General features: G+C 39.8%; 1 protein-coding gene across 13 annotated transcripts in view; it reads right to left on the bottom strand.

Annotated features, from left to right (window-relative positions):
* The window catches only part of MITF (melanocyte inducing transcription factor), a 346270-nt gene that overhangs the window by 22142 nt on the left and 304564 nt on the right, over positions 1–19564 (bottom strand). For 10 of the 13 annotated variants that reach the window (XM_079934786.1, XM_079934787.1, XM_079934788.1 and 7 more), the window contains 3 exons: positions 9320–9547; positions 8195–8278; positions 5986–6081 (listed from right to left, as the gene is read on the bottom strand). In XM_079934786.1, the coding sequence (XP_079790912.1) occupies positions 5986–6081; positions 8195–8278; positions 9320–9547 (408 nt within the window). The remainder of the gene's footprint in view (positions 1–5985; positions 6082–8194; positions 8279–9319; positions 9548–19564) is intronic. The other 3 variants (XM_079934793.1, XM_079934784.1, XM_079934783.1) reach the window with 3 other exon arrangements.

Here is a 19564-nt window from a genome sequence, read left to right as displayed (position 1 = left end):
AAATGGATTACACATATCTTACTATACATATGCATATGAACAATGCATTGTGATAATGTAAAATGCCCTTGAACCACATTTCAAGGGCCTCTAGCTAAGGAACTGATAAAAAAAAAAGTGACTTTGATTATTAGCTGTCATTTCACTTAGTGGTTTTATACGAAATAGGTCACCTTCTCAGGGTCAGCCTTGCCCTGTGTGTGTTCAGTTTTATTCTTGTCCAACTTAATACAGCAAAGTGAAAGGTGCTCATATGTCTCAATACAGCACTGTACAGTCAGAGAGTCAAAACTTACAAAGCTGGTATGACATCTGGTAACCCTTCTAGATTCCAAAGCTTTATCCTCCCATCCTGGAATTTTAGATTTGGGAAGAAGTACCAGGTATTAATAAACCAAGAATGTGACTTCAGATTCAATGCCACAAGCTAAAAACAATTGTTTCCATAGCTCGAGAAATATAGATCATATGTATTATGCTTCATATGCAAATTGTATGCAAAGCATGTAATTGTATTATGATAATTTGTTAGAGATAAACAATAGGCAAGTGATAAATGCAACTAGCTTTTTAAAAAAAAACCCTCTAAGTCATCACTGGATCTATATTGAACAGATATCTTCTATTATAAGCTTCTCCAGGACAAGAATATATTTTCTAACCACAATGTAAAGGAAGATGTTATATGTACATATATTTAATAAATGCAGACTCACAGAAAAAGAGGGTGAAAAACTCAAAAACTAGGAAGAAGACAGAGACAAAGACACAAGGGGCAGGATGGAAACAGGAAGAGAGAGACACAAACCCAAGAGGGGGAGAGAGATGGATGGAAAAGTGGGGTGGAAGTGGGGGAAACCCAGAAGGGAATGGATTGGGAAGGGGTTAAAAACTGCAGAGAAGATTGCCTGGACTGACAGCAGTGCTGACCAAAAAGAGAGATGAATTAAAATCTCTATAACAAGATGCCTTATCGGGCACTCCACCGAGGTCAAACCTCATTACTTCCAGTTGAAAAAGCAGCTGATAACCCTCTGGAGAGTTCTCTAAAAGACTTCCTGCTTCGGCTGCTTTTCCAATACTTGCTGGTTAGGAGTGGGCAGCGGAGAGTCTGCTGGAATATTTTGCTGGGGAAAATTTAATTTTGTGGGCGCCTACTCTGAGCCAGGCACAGAAGTAGAAAGGCACTTTGTGTAGCTTATCTTGCTGACTCTACAAAAAGGAAAGTCTCGCTGTGTCTGAGTGGAGATTTTTGATAGGAGGTTCACATTGCATGTTAATTGTAGTATTTGGGGGGGCAGGATCAACCTGCTGATGATAACCAATTAGAAACTGCACTTTTCAATTAATCTCCAACTAAACCTGAGCAAATAAAAACCCAGGTGCTCACTAACCAAGTGTGGATACTCAAATTTAGAAATTCACAGTACAGTCATTTACCGCCTGGGCTTAGGAGTCAGAGACCCGGGTTAGAACCTGCCTGTCATTGACCTGCTATATGATATTAACCTCTCTGAGGTGAGACGTCCCTGTTTGAAAAGTGGCAATCATATCACCCATCTCACAGGGTTTTGTAAAATGTAAACGAGATAAAAGTAGGTGAAACAGGGCTTCCCTGGTGGTGCAGCGGTTGAGAGTCCGCCTGCCGATGCAGGGGACACGGGTTCATGCCCCGGTCCGGGAAGATCCCACATGCCGCGGAGCAGCTGGGCTCGTGAGCCATGGCCACTGAGCCTGCGCGTCCGGAGCCTGTGCTCCGCAACGGGAGAGGCCACAACAGTGAGAGATCCGCGTACCACAAAAAAAAAAAGTAGGTGAAACAGAGTACCTGCTTCTTAAGTGACTGACAAACTGCTATGTGTAGGAATATAGTTTTCCGGAAAGTACCGTATACCCAGTCTACAGTTTTTGGACAGTCAAGCTAATTTTCACTTTGATCAACAAAACTGTCTGCCATATTAATTGCCAAGCATCCCGTTGACCACTGCACCAATTTATTGGACCGCAATGCAGATCTAAGCACAGAAATAAGGGGATCTGCAGAGCTAAAGTGACCACTCACTACCCTAAATCTTCTTCATTGGGGATGATTTTGCCCCTTTCCCCAGGGGACATTCGTCAACGTCTAGAGACACTTTTGGTTGTCATAGTGGGATGGCAAGGTGCGAATGACATCCAGTGGGTAGAAGCCAGGGATTCTGCTAAACATCCTACAATGGACAGGACAGTCTCCATAACGAAGAATTATCCATCTCAAATGTCAATAGTACCAAGGTTTGAAAGACTCTGCTCTAAATGATGGCTTATGCTCTTTGTATTAATGACTGTTACTTGTTGAAGCTACTCAGAGGAAGACTGATTAAAATAATATGGCTTTCTAATTAGAAATGAGTCTCCTAGCCATGCAAATTTAAGAAATGATTCTGTGGTTCCCCGTCTGAATTAGAAAAATCCCCTCATAAACACGGTTAACATCGAAATTAGGTCAAAATAACACCTTTGGAGCTAAGGAAGAGGAAGAGGCATCTTCTGTTAACATGGATATATTGTGTCTTTGCTGAGTTTTTATCTAGCACATTAACTTGATGGACAAGATTTCACTTCCAGTGCACAAGCTACACAATGGACAGATGAAAGCCGCAACCTAATTAGGACAAATAAAGAGAAGGTAGACACACGTGGGTATGTGCCCTAAACTTGGTCTGAATCAAGTTCTTCAGTGCTCAGCTCTACCAAAATGAATATTTTTCCAAGTAAATGATAATTGTAAAATGTTATTATTTTTTCTCTCTGGATGGTCCCCTTCTCTGAATATCAATTGAGCACTGTTAGCACAAGTAAACTGGGACTTTTATTCTTTGTTTGTGATGGTACAAGAGGGCCCTTGTGCTCTCAGAATAGTTATTTCTAGACTCCAATTCCCTTAGGATAGTTTCCTCTCTAAGTGTTCCTTCCACTTTATTTTTTAAAGTAGTTTACTTGAAATAGACCATTTCAAAGAATCAAATAAAAGGAAAAATGCCCAATGTAAAGGACATTCAGTTTAAACTTCCCTGTGGGGAAAAAAAAATTAAAACATTAGTAAGTTGTAGTGGCTTTGTTATTTAATTTTGACAATTAAAACCCAAATTTATCATGAATAAGAGCTAGTAACTAACATTCAGTGAGAGCATGTCAGGCAAGACTGTCCTAAATATTTTTTTGTAGATTAACTCTTATAATTTTCACATGGTTTCTATTGTTTTCGATGCTACTGCTGTCCCCATTTTCCAGACAAGGAAAGTGAGGCAGGGAAGACAAATAACTCACTCCAGAGTATGTATTGAACTCAGATGTCTGGCTCAGAGTCTGTGTTCCAAACCTCTATGTTACAGTCTTTCTGCCCGTAGTAAAATGCTAAAATAGTTTGTTGTGGGAAAGCTCTGATGCGGGGCAACACAGAAGAGAAATGGATGCTGGGACAAAGTCAGTGACTCCTGAGCGTGGCTGCAGGTTACTCCTCTCCTGACTGGGAATTAATTAAATTCTACCTGGGGGTTCTTTCCTATCTGGGAACTCCCCTGAGATGGCCTCTCTGCTTCTGAATTATCCTTCTCCATTCAAGGTCTGAAGTGGTCTCCTTTTCTAAACTTGTAAGCCCAATGAGACCAGGAAGGAGACCTGAGCCATTTGCATCCACAGCACCTTACCCAGCACTGCTCACATATGAGGTCTTTAATAAATGCTAAATCAATCTTAAAAGGAGTTCAGGAGCAACCGGATAATGAAAGACTAGGATGTCTACTCTAATGCAGACTGACCGAGGAGACGTGGGTTATCAGCCTAAAGGTCACATCTCCAGAAGGGTTGTCACAAGGACGAGTTCTCCATGAGGCAAACTGGGACCCACATCTGGAATTCACAGAGAGACTCACTATGAGAAATATTTCCATTATCGAGTATGATATTATTCTAACGTAGAGCTTCACACATTACAGGTGCTGAGTGAATAACACCCAGAAAAAATGCTATCAAAATTATTTGAAGCTATAATAAATTACATTTAATAATTTAGATATTGTTGAGTACAAGCTATGTTTCCAACGCTAAATGCTGTACATACTTTATGAGATGACCATGTGAGGTAGAAACAGTGATCAGTCCCATTTTACAGATGGGGAAATGGAGGACTTTAAGAAGCAAAGTAATGTGCCAGGTCAGACAGTAAATGGCAGGCTCAGGATTTGAATCCAGGTCTGATCATAAATCTTCAACTCCCAACCATTGTGCTTTACTGCTTCACTTGTAAGTGAGTGCACATTTTTCACTGGAGGCTTTTAAGAAGCCAAATGCCTGATATTTTGGTGGGGAATACAAAGGATACGCAAGAGGAGGTGAACGCATTGAGTACTAGGTTGGATCAGGTGACACCCAAGGTCCTCACCTTTGGGGAAAAATTTAAAAAGGAATAATTTTTAAAAATCATGCCAATTCTACAGTCCTCCTGAGTGTGCTCAGGTATCCACTTGATGCCACTGGAAAAACGACCACCCTCATCAGCAAAGTTCTTTTGAGACAAGCGCAGTCTGCCTCACGGGATGCGCGAAAGTTGGAAGCAAGAGGGTTCCACAGAAGCCAACCAAGGGCTCAAAGAAGTTGGGAAGAGTTTGGCACGGAAACATTTGTCAGAAAGAATATTTAGCTCTTTCAAAATGAGGGGGTGAGTTTAAATGGACAGTAAATTGACAAAACTAAGGATCCCAGAAGAAGATTAGAGGTTTCGAAGGGAGTCATCCTTAACCCTCAAGACTTCAAGTAAGTGACTTAAAGGACTGGATCAAGATAGATAAGAAAACTTAACTATAAAAAATTGGTTTTCTAGGGATTTTAGTATAAAGAAGTAAGAGCTACCACATTCCCTTCCCAAGGAAATTTACTATTGGAATTTAGTCTTTAAAACTTTTTTGTGTATATGTGGGGTAAAAAACATATGACCTAAAATTTCCCATCTTAACTATTTTTATTGGGTTGGCCAAAATGTTCGTGTGGGTTTTCCGGGAAAACCTGAACAAACTTTTTGGCCAATCCAATACGTGTACAGTTCAATTGTGTTAAGTATGTTCACATTGTTGGGCAACACATCTCCAGAACTTTTTCATCTTGCAAATCTGAATCTCTATACCCATTAATAACAACTCCCTTTTACCCCCTTACCATCATGGAAGTTAGTCTTTTAAAAACTAATTACTAAAGAATATGATAGTCTCATGGCATTGCTCGTATAGAAAACAGAAAAGGATGGGACTAGGCCTTCAAAGATGTACTGAGGAGTCCTGGCCCTGACACATCCGAGATGTGTAATCTAGCGCAACACAAGCTAACTTTTCCTAACCCTAAAACGGAGGGCAATGACCCAAGGAATTCCTGCAAGGACCAAATAAGACAAAAATGGAAGGAGTGAAAGAAAATGAACTCTGCAAGCAAGGCTCCAAACTGCAGAGAGGAATAAGTAACAGAGAAGAGCAAATATGACCCCTGATTAATTAACTAAAATTGGAATAAATTTGCTGTTGAAGAAGGGTAACTTGAATGTCACTCTATCACCTGTGACTAATAAGGGATCTCCTTTAAAAAGTGCATTAACTTTTCAGGCCAACTAGAAAACCACTGTAAGTAACACAGTTCAGAGTATTTCCCTTGGCAGCAGTGTCCTAAGTTGGGCATCAGATGTCAAAGGCAACTGGAAGATCTAACGTGCTACTGAAAGTGGACTTGGAGTCCAGGGAATGCAGAGCTTCATCATGGGGTTACTGATAAACTCATGAGAAATTCTTAATTTCTGATGTCTAAGTCATTTATTTGTGATCCTGAGATACTTCTCTGCCTCATCATCAATACATTTCTCAATGAATCACTTGCAAAGATAAACTGAAAATTCAGGAGAAGGAAGAAAACACTGGAAATAATGTCACAAGATTTTCTTTTAGAAAAAAAGATCACCGATACCGTATTTGCCATTTGCAAGGCGGGATCCATCAGGCCCAGGATTTCTTCATTATAACTTGATTCTAGGCTAATGATGTCATCGATTACATCATCCATCTGAAGGAAAAAGGCAATGGAGAACAGACAGATATAAGCAAAAACTGTGCAAAGCAACCCAAAAAGAAATCCATGGTCTTTCCTGACCCAAAGCAATAACATTCTTTAGTTAGATTCTAAGAGGTAACTGTCCTCTTCCTCCTCAAATAAGAATATTATTGAAGACCATTAACACTAATGGGTGATGAGGATGACATATGCAACCAGCACTTAGTGAGTGATTACTAGGTGCCAGACACTGGGCGCAGGACTTTTTATGGGCTAGGTGATTTATCCTGACAATAACCCTATCAGGGTAGGTGCTATTATTATAGCAATTTTCCAGGTGAGATATATGAGAAGCAACTTGCCCGAAGTCACACTTCAGAGAAGGGTTAGAGCCACAGTTTGAACCATGCTCTGAACTTTTATGCAAAATTGCCTGCCTTAAACAAGAAAGATGAACCAGGAAATTTCATCTTGAATGACAGCTGCCTTTTCCTTTTCTCCTCTAAAGACTATGCCCTGTACCTTTCCCACACCCTCCTTGGAATAAAAAACCACAGATGGCAATTCAGCCCTTTGCTCCCACAGGGGTGTGTGGGGCACTGTGGCTCCCAGGCCACTGGGTATCCCTGCACTCATCTTACAAGGACTTGTAAAATAAGTTTCTCCTCGTACAGCTGCCAGCGTGCTTGGCACTCCCAGAGGAGTACACCAGGACGAGGTTATCATTACCGTCGTGGAGCTGACATTCCCTCTAGATCAATTTTATTCCTGTAGTACCAAAACATTAGTTATGATAATAAACAACAGTGATTACATGTGCATTGCAGCAGTTGCAAAGACAAGTCTGTGAAAACATTTCTTCGCAAACACCTTATATATTTGAGCTACTTGGTGTGCGTGTGCACACACGCTTGGGTCTTAATCGTGCTTCACGAGTACACAATGAAATCTCAGAACTCAGACGGATGCTCCTTTGTGTCTTTTTGCCATTTTCTAATTAAAGAAGACAGGCTCCAACATCATGGGGCTTGTCGGAATCCTGGTTCTCCCACTTTCTGGATTGGGGTAACACCCTTCATCTTTAAGAGCCTCAGTGTCCCAATCTGTAAAATGGGGGTAATAATACTCATGGCCTTATTGGATTCTTGTGAGATTTCAGGACAAACCATATAAAGTGCTCACAGTGCCAAGAATATAGTAAACATTCAAAAAATGAGTGGCATTAAGTGACCCCTGAGAATAATTGGAGGTCAGTTTTGAATAACTGTCACCACACTGTTTCCTTTCCAGGTACACCAGTTGTATCTGTTTCGTTTGCTTGTTTTTAAGAGATGATTTTCTAAATGAGTTGGTAAACTGGAAAATGGGCCAGAAGGCTTATGAGCAACCTTTCTTCGTAAATTTTTTATTTTATTTTTAGGGAAATGAACTTAGTGGGCTTGGTATGAGAGAATTTTTTCTCTTATGAAAAGAGTCATACATGTTGATAAAAGGCAGTAGAGAAAAGCAAAAAAAAATAAGAATTTTTTGTTTATTATTCTTCTTTCTCATATATGTATATACACATTAAAAATACATAAATATATTAATAAATGGGTATAGCATGATTTATATAGCCATTAAGTAGGATGTCACAGAAGAACTTTTCATTATTTGGGAAAATATCCATGATTTATCATTAAATGAATAAAATCTCAAAATATATTTTCCATGAGATTCCATTTTATAAAACAATATATAGATCTCACACACACACACATCTTGGTTTTACAAATATCCTGTCAAAGTCGCTAACCTATAAATTTGTACAACGTATTTTGATGATGGTATCTAAATGAAGTACAGCAGTTTACATTCTATTTTATTAAAATTTATGTATTTTAAGCACTGTTTAATGACTTACAGCAACTCAGGGAAAAATGCATTTCAAGTATCATTTCCCTAGTAATTTTTTAATCATGAGACATTATGAAGAAAATAGTTCTGTTCATAGCTTCCTCAATTAAAAAAAAAAAATCAATGGGGGAAAAAAAAACGCTTAAGTCATCAGGAAAGTGTGATTAGCCACAAATATAGATCCTCATTACAGAGCGTTACATCTTTGGGCTGCTGAGTCATTCAGTACCTGCATGCACGACGCTCGTAAATGCGTGTTCATACTTGGGCATTCGCTCTCCGCCCTGTTTTGTTCTTCAAACTTATAAAATCCCTGCAAAAACACAAGCAAAATCAGCCTATGATCTGGATTTGCAAACGACTTTTCAATGACATATTCACACGAGGCTGATGGCGCGGCAACAAGATGAACTAAGCTTTCTGATAAAGTGTAATCTGACCGAGAAACAAAATAATGAAGGAAGAACTTCTTCCAGCAAATCAGCTTGACAGATGACAAACATGGACAGAGAAGAATAAGATGGTTGGTTTGGGCAAAAGGGAAAAGACTTAGTCCCTCTAGAAATTAAAATCAACCAAACTTCAGAAGAGTCACCTCTGAATCACATGAACATTTCAGAGGACAAACTCCACTAAAATGAAGCTCATCATCTCATATTTGGAAATAACATATTAAATCACAACCCTCCTGTTAGGTATGCTTCAAATTTTGATGCAATAATTAGCTTGAGGTACATTTGAGTCTTGTCTCCAACCCAGCCTTTACAAAAAGCAGATTTCACCAGCAGTGGCAATTTTATTAGGAAACCGAATTCACCCAGCAAGGAAATCTTTGCTTTTCTGTTAGATTTTCATGTGCTATATTCTTCCAATCCAGCCATGCACACTCTGTGCTTTTTTTTTTCCTTTCCAACTCAGGGAGCAATAAAAATAACATCCCAGACGTTCACAGCAAGCGGAAATTCTAAACCGCCTGTCCAACACCTTTTCTATTTTTACTCTCCCTTTTCCACCTTTCCTTCTCTCCTTGCATTTTCACTGCTCTGTAAACGGAAAGGAATGGAAGAGAACACTCAGCTAACGAAGCAGAAACGGGGTGGAAGAAAAAGTGTCCTCGCGTCTGGGTTCTGCTCTGAGGGGGCCAGGTCCCCTGCCAGGAGCCATAACCCAATAACCCAGGGATGGTGACAGGGAGAAGAGGCTGGAGGGTGACAGCTAGAATGGGGAATCGGGGACAACGGCCAGCGAAGGTGGCCACGCGGACAGACTGGAGTCCACGGTCAAGTGCGGGAGGGAGATCCAACAGACAGTCATTCAGTGTAAGAAAAAGGAGAGGGGAGGAGACATGAATTACCTCTTTTTCACAGTTGGAGTTAAGTGTAAGCATAGCCATGGGGCTGTTGGGTGCGCTGCTCCCGGGCACTGGTGGCATGACATGATCGCCAGGCTGGTTTGGACATGGCAAGCTCAGGACTTGGTTGGCATGTTTATTTGCTAAAGTGGTAGAAAGGTACTGCTTTACCTGCTGCCTTTGGGCTTGCTGTATGTGGTACTTGGTGGGGTTTTCGAGGTGGGTCTGCACCTGAACATAGCCACGGAGGGAAGAGAAGAGAGCGCTGTTATTGGTGAGTTTCAGACAGCTCTTCTTTCAGGCACAAGCATGAGACGGGCCAGTCCACCAAGAGAATAGATTATTAAGCCCCTGTTAGGTACCAGGCACCGTGCTGATGGATTTTGATACTACTGAAGTTTAAAGGCTAACCCTTAGGATTTGGGGTAGTACTCTGCCCTATTTCCCTGCTAACTGGCGGTCCATCATCTCTTTAAAACCTTGTGCCCTTCTTTTCATGTCTGATGACTAAAAATTTGCCACTATCTGTAGGGCAAAAATTTCCCCAACACACCTGAAAGAGTTTGTTAAGATCAAAACAACAATCTAGAAGAAGGCGCATAACTTGATTCATTTCAGTTTTCTTTGGCAAACAGAACCGCTTTCTGTTTTAAAAAAACACAAAAAACCCTCCTTAAGGAACAACTATAAAACGGTTGTAGAACGGAAACAGAAACATTCGGATGATTAAATCAACTGGTTGTGGATCAGTTCCTCCCACTTGCATTTGGACATGACTGTTCAACATTTTAATTAAGATCTTAAACTCAACATAAAAAGCAATTCCCCATTAAGCAGTTTCTTTCAAACACATAGCACTTCTATGTATGTGTTTTTGAAGGCATGAATATTAAGCCACCAACATTATTTTTCCCTTCTTTCTTATAGACATTAATAGAGAATAAGAACTTTTTAAAAAAAATCAATGATACTCAATTTAGTCACTTTTTCCTTGATAAACACAATTTAATCTTAGAGCCATGAACAGGAGCTCATGGAGAGAGCACAGCCATGCACCAGGGGAAAAAAAATCCTACTAATATTTACTTCATTCGAAACTACATCGAATTACTGATTATGGTATCAAACAATAAACAGCATTAAACGGGAAGACATGTACTTATTGAAAACTGTGTCTACTACAATAACATGAAAAGGTGAAACGCTCAATTTATTGATTACATTTCAGAGACTAAATATAAGAATAAAGCTCACCTGATAGTGATTATATTCTAGCATTTCCAGCATAACCACGTTTTAGGTGGCCCCAATCCAACAAATAACGGTAGACTATTCGCTCCCTCTACTTTCTGCAACTCCGATTCGTAGACTGGCATAGAGAAAGTACTATAAACAAGGTATCCCGAGACACCACCGGAAACTTTATCACAGCAGCCCTGCTTATAATAACCTAAGCTAATTAGTTATGCATGTAAAAAAAAAAGTTCACACAAAGGGCTTTTTTTTTGGAAGCCCTACGAGTTTGCTCTTAAATATTGATATCAACCCCCCCGCACCCCACCCAGCTTGACGTCATACTTTTTTTCATAAATATAAAAGAACCTTTTTAAGGGATGAGCTATCAAAGTCAAACTCACTGTCAGATCAAGGCCAATTCACTATTCATCTTTAGTTCCAGTAGTATTAATAGACAATGGTATTTCTCTTTCAGCAATAGGTTAAGAGCTAGATGCCCCCTTTGGAGAACATTGCCTAAAAGCTACACATGAGACTCTTCTAATGGCCGAATAACTCAGCCCTTCCAAATGCAGAAAGAGTGTCTTTTAGTATGGGGGAGTCTCTGATGAACTTTCAAGTTCAACAGCCTCATCTTGCATCCTGGTCTCAATGTGCATCTTATTCTTAACTGGACAGATATATAAATCTCCTACTGACCTTGCATCAGGAAGAGGGGGAGCTATTCTAAATAGAAAAGGAAAAATACAGAGGCAGTTTTGGATATATATTTATGTGGAAAATAAGAAATACACATCTCCCCAATTTAATCCTCAAATAAGGAAGCATAAAATTTTTCACTAAAAAATCTTTTAATATAATTCTTGGAGCTAGAGAAGAATAAGAGTTACCATATACACAGCTGAGGTATTTATAGATTTCCTGATTCATTCCATTATTTACTGTTATTATGTGCTAAACACTGTGCAAGGCACAGAATACACATTGTGAGCAAGTAGATATAATTGCCAGGTTTATGACCCTGAGAGTCTGGGGGGAAGCAAAGGAAGATAAAAGGCAAACAAATATATATCTAAAAATTATGGTAACAGTTGATATGCACTGCTGAATTGGTGAGATACTTCAAGCACAAGAATTTGAAATTCAATAATTCCATCCAAATGCCCAGGATAATGAAGTCCTTTAGTTGACAACCTCAAATTGTTTCAATTGACTGATCTAACATGCACACAGAGGTTCACAGAGACATTTTAAGTTTCATAAAGGGTCCAGACACGATAATGATGAGGACAATAGACATTTCTAAAATAAACATAAAATGAGGGCAATGGGTGTAATGTGCTTATTTCACTATTACACTTTAAACACAAGGGGCTGCACATTTAAAAATAAACGTTAATTCACTGGCAGATCCTTATTTTTAATGAATCAGAATTTTAAGCTTCAGTAAGGAAAAAAGCAACTTGTTCTCTATTTGGCGTCAGTGAGGTCTTTACTACAACCAGGTTGGGGTAGTCAGAGTGGGATGTATTTTTGCCCTTTTACTGTCAGTGTCTTTTTAAGTAAGTTGAGAACAGATTGGCTGTAAACACTATGGAGAAGTCAGAACATCCCCAGATGTCTCCACTCCAAACACCTAAAACAGGTAACATAAGTGAGGTCATGATCTGTGGTGTGTAATAGGGAGTGGTGAGGCCTGTGGCAAACTAGAGGGTGGATATTTCATCTAAAAGGAAGAGCTAACATAATCTGCAACTGATTGTGGCCATATGGGAAAACTATTCCAGTCTAGCTAGATCTTCCAATTTTTCAATTTAGTTGGCAATCTGAACTTGTTTTTTAAATGAAATCTCCCAGATTACAAAAATGACACCAAATTGTTTGATTTTTCATATTGTAGAAGACAAATCAAACAAATCTGTTGGCTGGACTCAGCCCACAAGCCAGTAGAATGTGGTCTCTGCTCTATAATGCCCACAGGAGAATCTTCCTATCTACATTCCCTGGGGTGGGGGGTGGCCTAGGTTTTAAGAAGTTAGTTCCTCTTCTGAGAACTTAGCATCAAATCCAAGCACTCCTGGTGCTTCTCTGACAGGGATATCATGCCTGACAGCACAGTCAACAGAAGAATTAAGAAGTTGAAACCTGGGTTCAAATTCAGACTTTGCAGCTTACTACTTTTATGACCTTCTGCAAGTCATTAACCTTTCCAGGCCTTCATCACGTCATGTGCTCAATGGGAATGACAATAGAACCTGCCTCTTAGAGGTGTTTTCAGTATTAAATGAAATCACACCTCTACCAGGCTTAGCAACCTATCTCAAACAGCAATTCTCAAACTTTCTTTTTTGTCCTAGGACCCTTTTAAACTGTTTTAATTTCTTGTGTTTATGCAGGTTATATCTATCCATATTTCTCATCTTAGGAATTAAAAGTAAGAGATTTTTAAAACATAAGATTATCCACTAGCACACAGTCCACTGGCCCTTAGAACAATGACATTTTAACACATCATGTAGCCTCTGTAAAACTCTTCTGTATATAGATATCCCTCAGAATCCATGGGGATGGGTTTCAGGACCTCTTCAGATAGCAAAATCCACAGATGCTCAAGTCCCTAATGTAAAATGGCATAGTACTGTACGCGAGAGATGAGCATGAAAAAAGGAAAATAACCTCTCGGTATTATTATGAAAGTAGTTTTGACCTGACAGAACTACAGGAGTCTTGGAGACCCCCAGGGCTCTCTGAGACACTTTGAGAAGCACTGATCTGGAACAGTTAGTACTGTTGCAGTATCTCCACCCCATCCTAGCCATGCCACCCCCACTGTGTGGTGGTGGTGTGTGACACAACCTCTGTGTGTGTTGCTTCCCTCATATCCAGAAGATGCTGGAAGGAAACACTAACTGCCCTAACTTCTCATAACATTATTATGAGGCTCTATACTACAGTCCTCGGAATATTTTCAAAGCCACATAAATATAAGGTTCTGTGTTCAGCCATCCTAAACCATAGCTTTTTAGTGAGTGATTTCCCTTGCATTAATTTTTAAATAGCCAAACAAGCATGCAACTGAAAACATATGTGGTGTTAAACATCTGCATGATTTCCTAATAATTTTTTCATGTTTTTGACCTTGAAACCAACTATACCACAGAATTCGGATACCAAAAGTTGGGTATTGCTGAGCACTAGAAGCACAGACCACAAAATAAAGCTGGAATACTTCTTACTCTATCGAAATACAGTATTTTATTGACGTAACTTATATTTCACATAAATAAAGTATGTTAGCTATCTGGATCAAGGGCAAAAATCCACTGGCTTTGAAACTTTTCTTCCTTTATTGCTACTACTATCTCCTTGCCCTTTTTCCTTTCTTCATTCAGATCCTGAATTGATAGCAAAAGAACTGGAATAAATCACATTCTAATTGTCACAGTTTAGCTTCGCCACTTCCCAGGTGACACTGACAGGTTATTTTCCAGCAGTTTCATTCTAAAGAGATCCTGGAGCACATCAGTGTAAGATGGTGCCTGCAGATACTATCAAATTGGCTGACAAAAGAATTCACTGCAGGAAAAAAGATCCCCATCTGATGTTCACTGTCCTTCTATTCCCTCTACTATTTGTAAACCAGAATAAAAATAAAATTGAGCGAAGATTCCCATAATCCTTTTAGTTTATAATTGATTTTACTTTTTTAACAAGTCAACAAAGTATTTAGATTTCTCATTTTGTGTTTAGAGAGAGAATGTGTTCTTTTGCTCAGTAAGTTGAAGAAATAGTAAAAGGATTATAATTCAATCAATTGCTATCCACTACCACTCCCAAAACACTATTCTTTTCAAACGGTTTTTTAAAGGACTATGTACAGAGATGGTCAATGATGCAATCACCATCCCTGAGAAAATGGTGAAACAAAGGAAGCTAGCTTTCTGAAATAATTTGAGCAAAGTCTTGCCCAGGGTCACATCTGAGAGGTGCCAAGATTCTTTTCAGTCCCACAATTATAACACTACCACGAAAGAAAACACCAGTCCAGAACACATGTTCTCACTCAGTCGTGTTTGCTGTACAACCTGTACAAAGGTCTCCCTAACAAAAAAGAAGGACAACAAGAATACGAATCCTGACCTAAGACAGAAGAATCAAAATCATATGCAGACAAATAATAAATGCTGGAAGAGGGTGTGGAGAAAAGGAACCCTCCTATACTTTTGGTGGGAATGTAAATTGGTGTAGACACTATGGAGAACAGTATGGAGGTTTCTCAAAAAACTAACAATAGAGTTGCCGTATGACCCAGCAATCCCACCCCTGGGCATATATCCATAAAAGACGAAAACTCTAATTTGAAAAGATACATGTACCTCTATGTTCACAGCAGCACTATTTACAACTGTCAAGACATGGAAGCAACTTCAATGTCCATCAACAGATGAATGGATAAAGAAGATGTTGTATATATACACAATGGACTATTACTCAGGCATTAAAAAGAATAAAATAATGCCATAGGTAGCAACATGGATGGACCTAGAGTTGATCATACTAAGTAAAGTAAGTCAGGCAGAGAAAGACAAACACCATATGATATCACTTGTATGCGGAATCTAAAAACATGATACAAATGAGCATATTTACAAAAAAGAAAACAGACTCTCAGACATAGAAAACAAACTTATGGTTTTCCAAAGGGAAAAGCAGGGGCGGGAGGGGAAAAATTAGGAGTTTGGGATTAACAGATACACACTGCTATATATGAAACAGGTAAACAACAAGGTCCTACTGTACAGCACAGGGAACTATAGTCAATATTTTGTAATAACCTATAATGGAAAAGAATCTGAAAAAGAACAGATATATACATATGTATAATAATCACTTTGCTGTACAACTGAAACTAATACAGCATTGTAAATCAACTATACTTCAATTTTAAAAAGTCATATGCAAATAAAAGCAAAAACAATGAGTACTTAAATAAAAGAAATTCAGAAGTGACCAAGGTTGATATGCCCAGGTCCTTTTCTCTATCACAGGGATCTGCCCACCTGCCCAATCAGGCCTGTTCCCTGTTTTTGTATGGCCTAGAAACTAAGAATAGATTTTATATTTTTCAATGGTTGAAAACCATCAAAAGCAGAATGATATCTCATGATACATGAGAATTCTATGAAATCCAAATTTCAGTGTCCATAAATAAAGCTTCCTGGCACACAGCCCCGTCCATTCGTTTACATGTTGTCCACGCTGCGCCCACACTAGAGCAGCAGAGCCCACGTGGCCCCCAGAGCCTAAAATATCTACTGTTTACAGAAAATGTCAACCAGTGCTCTGTAAGAAAGTTTTACCAATCTAGAATTCAGCTTTCCTATTATGTTGAAGCTTTAGCAAGGTTTGAAGAATGAGGTGTTTTTTCTAAAGAGAAATAGTATATAGTATTGCTTTTCCATATAACTGGACATAAGAACACAGGATATGCTTATTACCTCCTACTTATGATATGTCATAAGTACCAAGATTTTTTAAAACACAGAAAACAATTAGCATTCATTCACTCAAAATTGTCTACCATGTACCTGATGCTGTGCACTTTATATGTTCACTCCTAGCTTAGGTCAATTCAAAATAAAACTATGAAATCACTTGGCTAGCCTACAAAGTATTCTTGAAAGCCTCTCCTCACAATTTTTAAAGATCATATGACGACAACTGATTGAATACAGAAGGAACTATGGACTCTGGATTTTCATAGTTTTAACCTCTTATTTTGAGTTGTTACCGTCAGAGAGTATACCCAGTCGTCCTCTTACCAAATACAAAAAGAACTAAAAACAGGATTGGGTGCGAGCCTTAATGTCTATATAAATCATCTGGGATCTTGTTAAGTGCCGTGTGAATCTGTAGGTCTGGGGTGCGGCCTAAGCTCCTGCATTTCCAATAAGCTCCCAGGGGATGCCCACCCTGCTGGTCCACAAACCACACCACACCTTGAGTGCAAGGCTTTAAGACATTTCCACCTGGACTTCTGCCCCGATCAAAAGACTTTTATCTTCACATTCATTCACCAAATACTGTCTGAGTACCAACCAGATGCCAGGCAACTGTCTTCATCTTACACAGGCTGTTTGGGGCAAGGCTCACCCAGAAGACGACATTTAAGCACAGACCTGAAGTTGGGGAAGAGAATGAGCCAGGCAGATGGTTGGCAAGAGACACCCAGCAAAGTACAAAAGTCCTCAGGTGTGAGGAAGCCTCCCAGGCTCAGGGAACTGCTAGGAGGCTCTTCACGCACATTCTTTCCTTGGCTGCTTCTTGACCGCACTCGCCCGGTTTTCTTCCTGCCTCTTTCAACATTTCTTCTCAGTGGCCTTTGCTAGTTTTCTCCTCTTCTCTCCCTCGTAAATGTCAGAACGCCTCAAGGCTCAGAGCTTGATTTCCTCTCTCTGCACGCACAGCCCTGGTGACCTAAGCCAGGCTCCTGGATTTAAACACTCTGTTTAGATGTCCTGAACTCCACACTCAGCTCCACCTGCTTACTCCATTGGGAGGACTGCAGACATCTCAAACTTAAAGTGTCCACCTTCCTCTTCCCCCTATGGTCTTCTCCATCATAGCAGATGGTACCCCCATTCTTCCATTAGCTTGAAACATATGAAATCACCAAAAAAATGACCTTCATCTCATTCAACCTTGTTGCTCATTTCCAAAACCTTGGTCATCTTTGATTCATTTCTTTCCTTCACACCCCACATCTACTCCATCAAGAAGTACTGGCTTCCTTTTCAGAATATATCCCGAATTTAACTAATTTTCACCATCTCTACTGTTACCACTTGATCCGGGCCACCATGATTTCTCACTTGGATGACTGAAAGCCTCTTGACTCTTCCACCTACTTCTGTATGTGCTCTTTTGCACCCTGTGTTCAATACACTGTGTGATTCTTGTAAAATATGTCAGATTATGTCACTCATCTGCAAAAAGAACCCCTCTGTAATGGCTCCCTATTTATGTCTGAGAGAAAACAAACTACTTACAATGGCCTACAGGTCCCTAAACCAGAACTACCTATGGGGCTTGTTAGAAATTCATATTCTTGGGCCCCATCTCAGAGCTAACGAATCAGAATCTCTGGGTGAGGATCAGAAATCTATGTTTTAACAAGTTCTCCAGGTAGATTCTTATGCACAGCAAACTTTGAAGACTCCAGCCTACTGTGCCCCCTTCCCCCTCCACCCTGGGGTCATGACCTCTCTGATCTTATCTCCCACAACCATCCTAAGAACTTAGAGACCCCAACTCCCACCCTGCCCGTGCTCTCCATCCCCATACATACCCTGCTCTACTTTGTCCAGAACATGGCCTGGCACAGAGTAGGGGCTCAGCAAATATTTGGATAATCAATGACTGAATGAAGGCAGTGTGGCTGAAATGCATGAATGAGTGGGGAGACTAGAAACTAAGGACAAAGGGTCAGATTGTGTAGGGCCTTGTACAGGTTGGAGGCCAGGATCCTGAAGCCTCTAGAAGTGTCCTGAGGAGATGGAGAAGTGGTAGACCCTCACTCTTCCTAACTAATTCAGAAATCTCTGGAGGTAATATCTCCAAGCCAGGCCGTTGATTCACAGTGCACCTCCCTAATCTGAGTTATAAAGCTTCCTTTTCTATGAGCGCAGACCCAAAGGTTGCCAACTCTTATAGCTCTCATCCACGATGCTTAGTGCCAGGACCCTGGAGATCTGTCTCCATCTCTAAACTGTAGACCCCTTGATAAGTCACAGTTAAAGCAGAATTCCTCAAGCTGGTGGCCCATGGGCACAGTCCACAGGTATGGCTTATTGCCTACAGAGTATTTAATTAAAAACTATAGAGTTATCATACTAAAATTTGGATTTCTGGTTTCTCTAGATAAAACAGAAGATCTAGCAACAATGAACCACCTTCTAGCGGGCCAGCAAGGGGCAGGGTTGAGAAGCAGCTTCCCTCTTTTGAAGGAACACTTGTTCTTCATTTTGCTACATTCCTACCACTCCTTATTCTGACACTGATAACTGGCCTGATTTACTCATTAATCTGCCTGACTCCTGAAGGCATTTAAATTGGCAAACCCTGCTTTACCTTTCCCACTCCACATTCCAGGAGGTAGTTCCAAATCTGACGGAATGATGGTGGCATAAGTGGGATCAGAATAAGCCTCACTAAATAAACAATCTCATATGATGTGAGTGAGAAAAAAAATAAATTGATATAAACTTTTAAAAGGTACATACATGTTCATCCAATAATTCACACTTTCAAGAACTTTTTCTAAGGAAATCATCAGATCTAAGGGCAAAGATTTAAGAACACAGAGGTACATCAGAGCATTGCCTAAAACAGAAGTGGACAAATTACTACCCTAGTGCCCACTGCCTATTTTTGTAAATAAAGTTTTATTGGGACACAGCCACACCCATTCATTTACATATAGTATACGACTGCTTTCAAGCTATTACAATACTAGAGCAGAGTTGAGTAATAGACCTTATAATCTCCAAAGCCTAAAATATTTACTATCTGGCTCTTTACAGAAAGTGTGCCAACCATTAATCTCTAATAACAAAATATTGGAAACAAATATCTAATAGAAAGCAATGCATTCAATTAATTATGAAGGAGCCATATAAGTTCACGGTTCCTCTATCTCAGCATGACTGACCCTATGGCCAGGTACATCTTTGTTGTGGGGTTGCATGTGTATTATAGGATATTTAGCAGCATCCTTGGTCTCTGCCCAGTAGATGCCAGTAGCACCTCCCCGCCAATGCCAGTTCTGACAACCAAAAATGTCTCCAACATTACAAATGTCCTTGGGGTGGGGAGGGGAATTGCCCCCATATAGATGGATACAATACAGTGAATGAAGTCCATATTTTATAAAACTATTAAATGAGGGGGAAAGTTCATCATGTAAGTAGGAACACAAAGCAGGTTAGAATCACTACATACACTGTGACCCTA

Source organism: Stenella coeruleoalba (assembly GCF_951394435.1).
Source record: "Stenella coeruleoalba genome assembly, chromosome: 10".
NCBI lineage: Eukaryota > Metazoa > Chordata > Mammalia > Artiodactyla > Delphinidae > Stenella > Stenella coeruleoalba.
The sequence above is the reverse complement of the archived record's forward strand: the minus strand, read 5'-3'. Positions and strand labels throughout refer to the sequence as shown.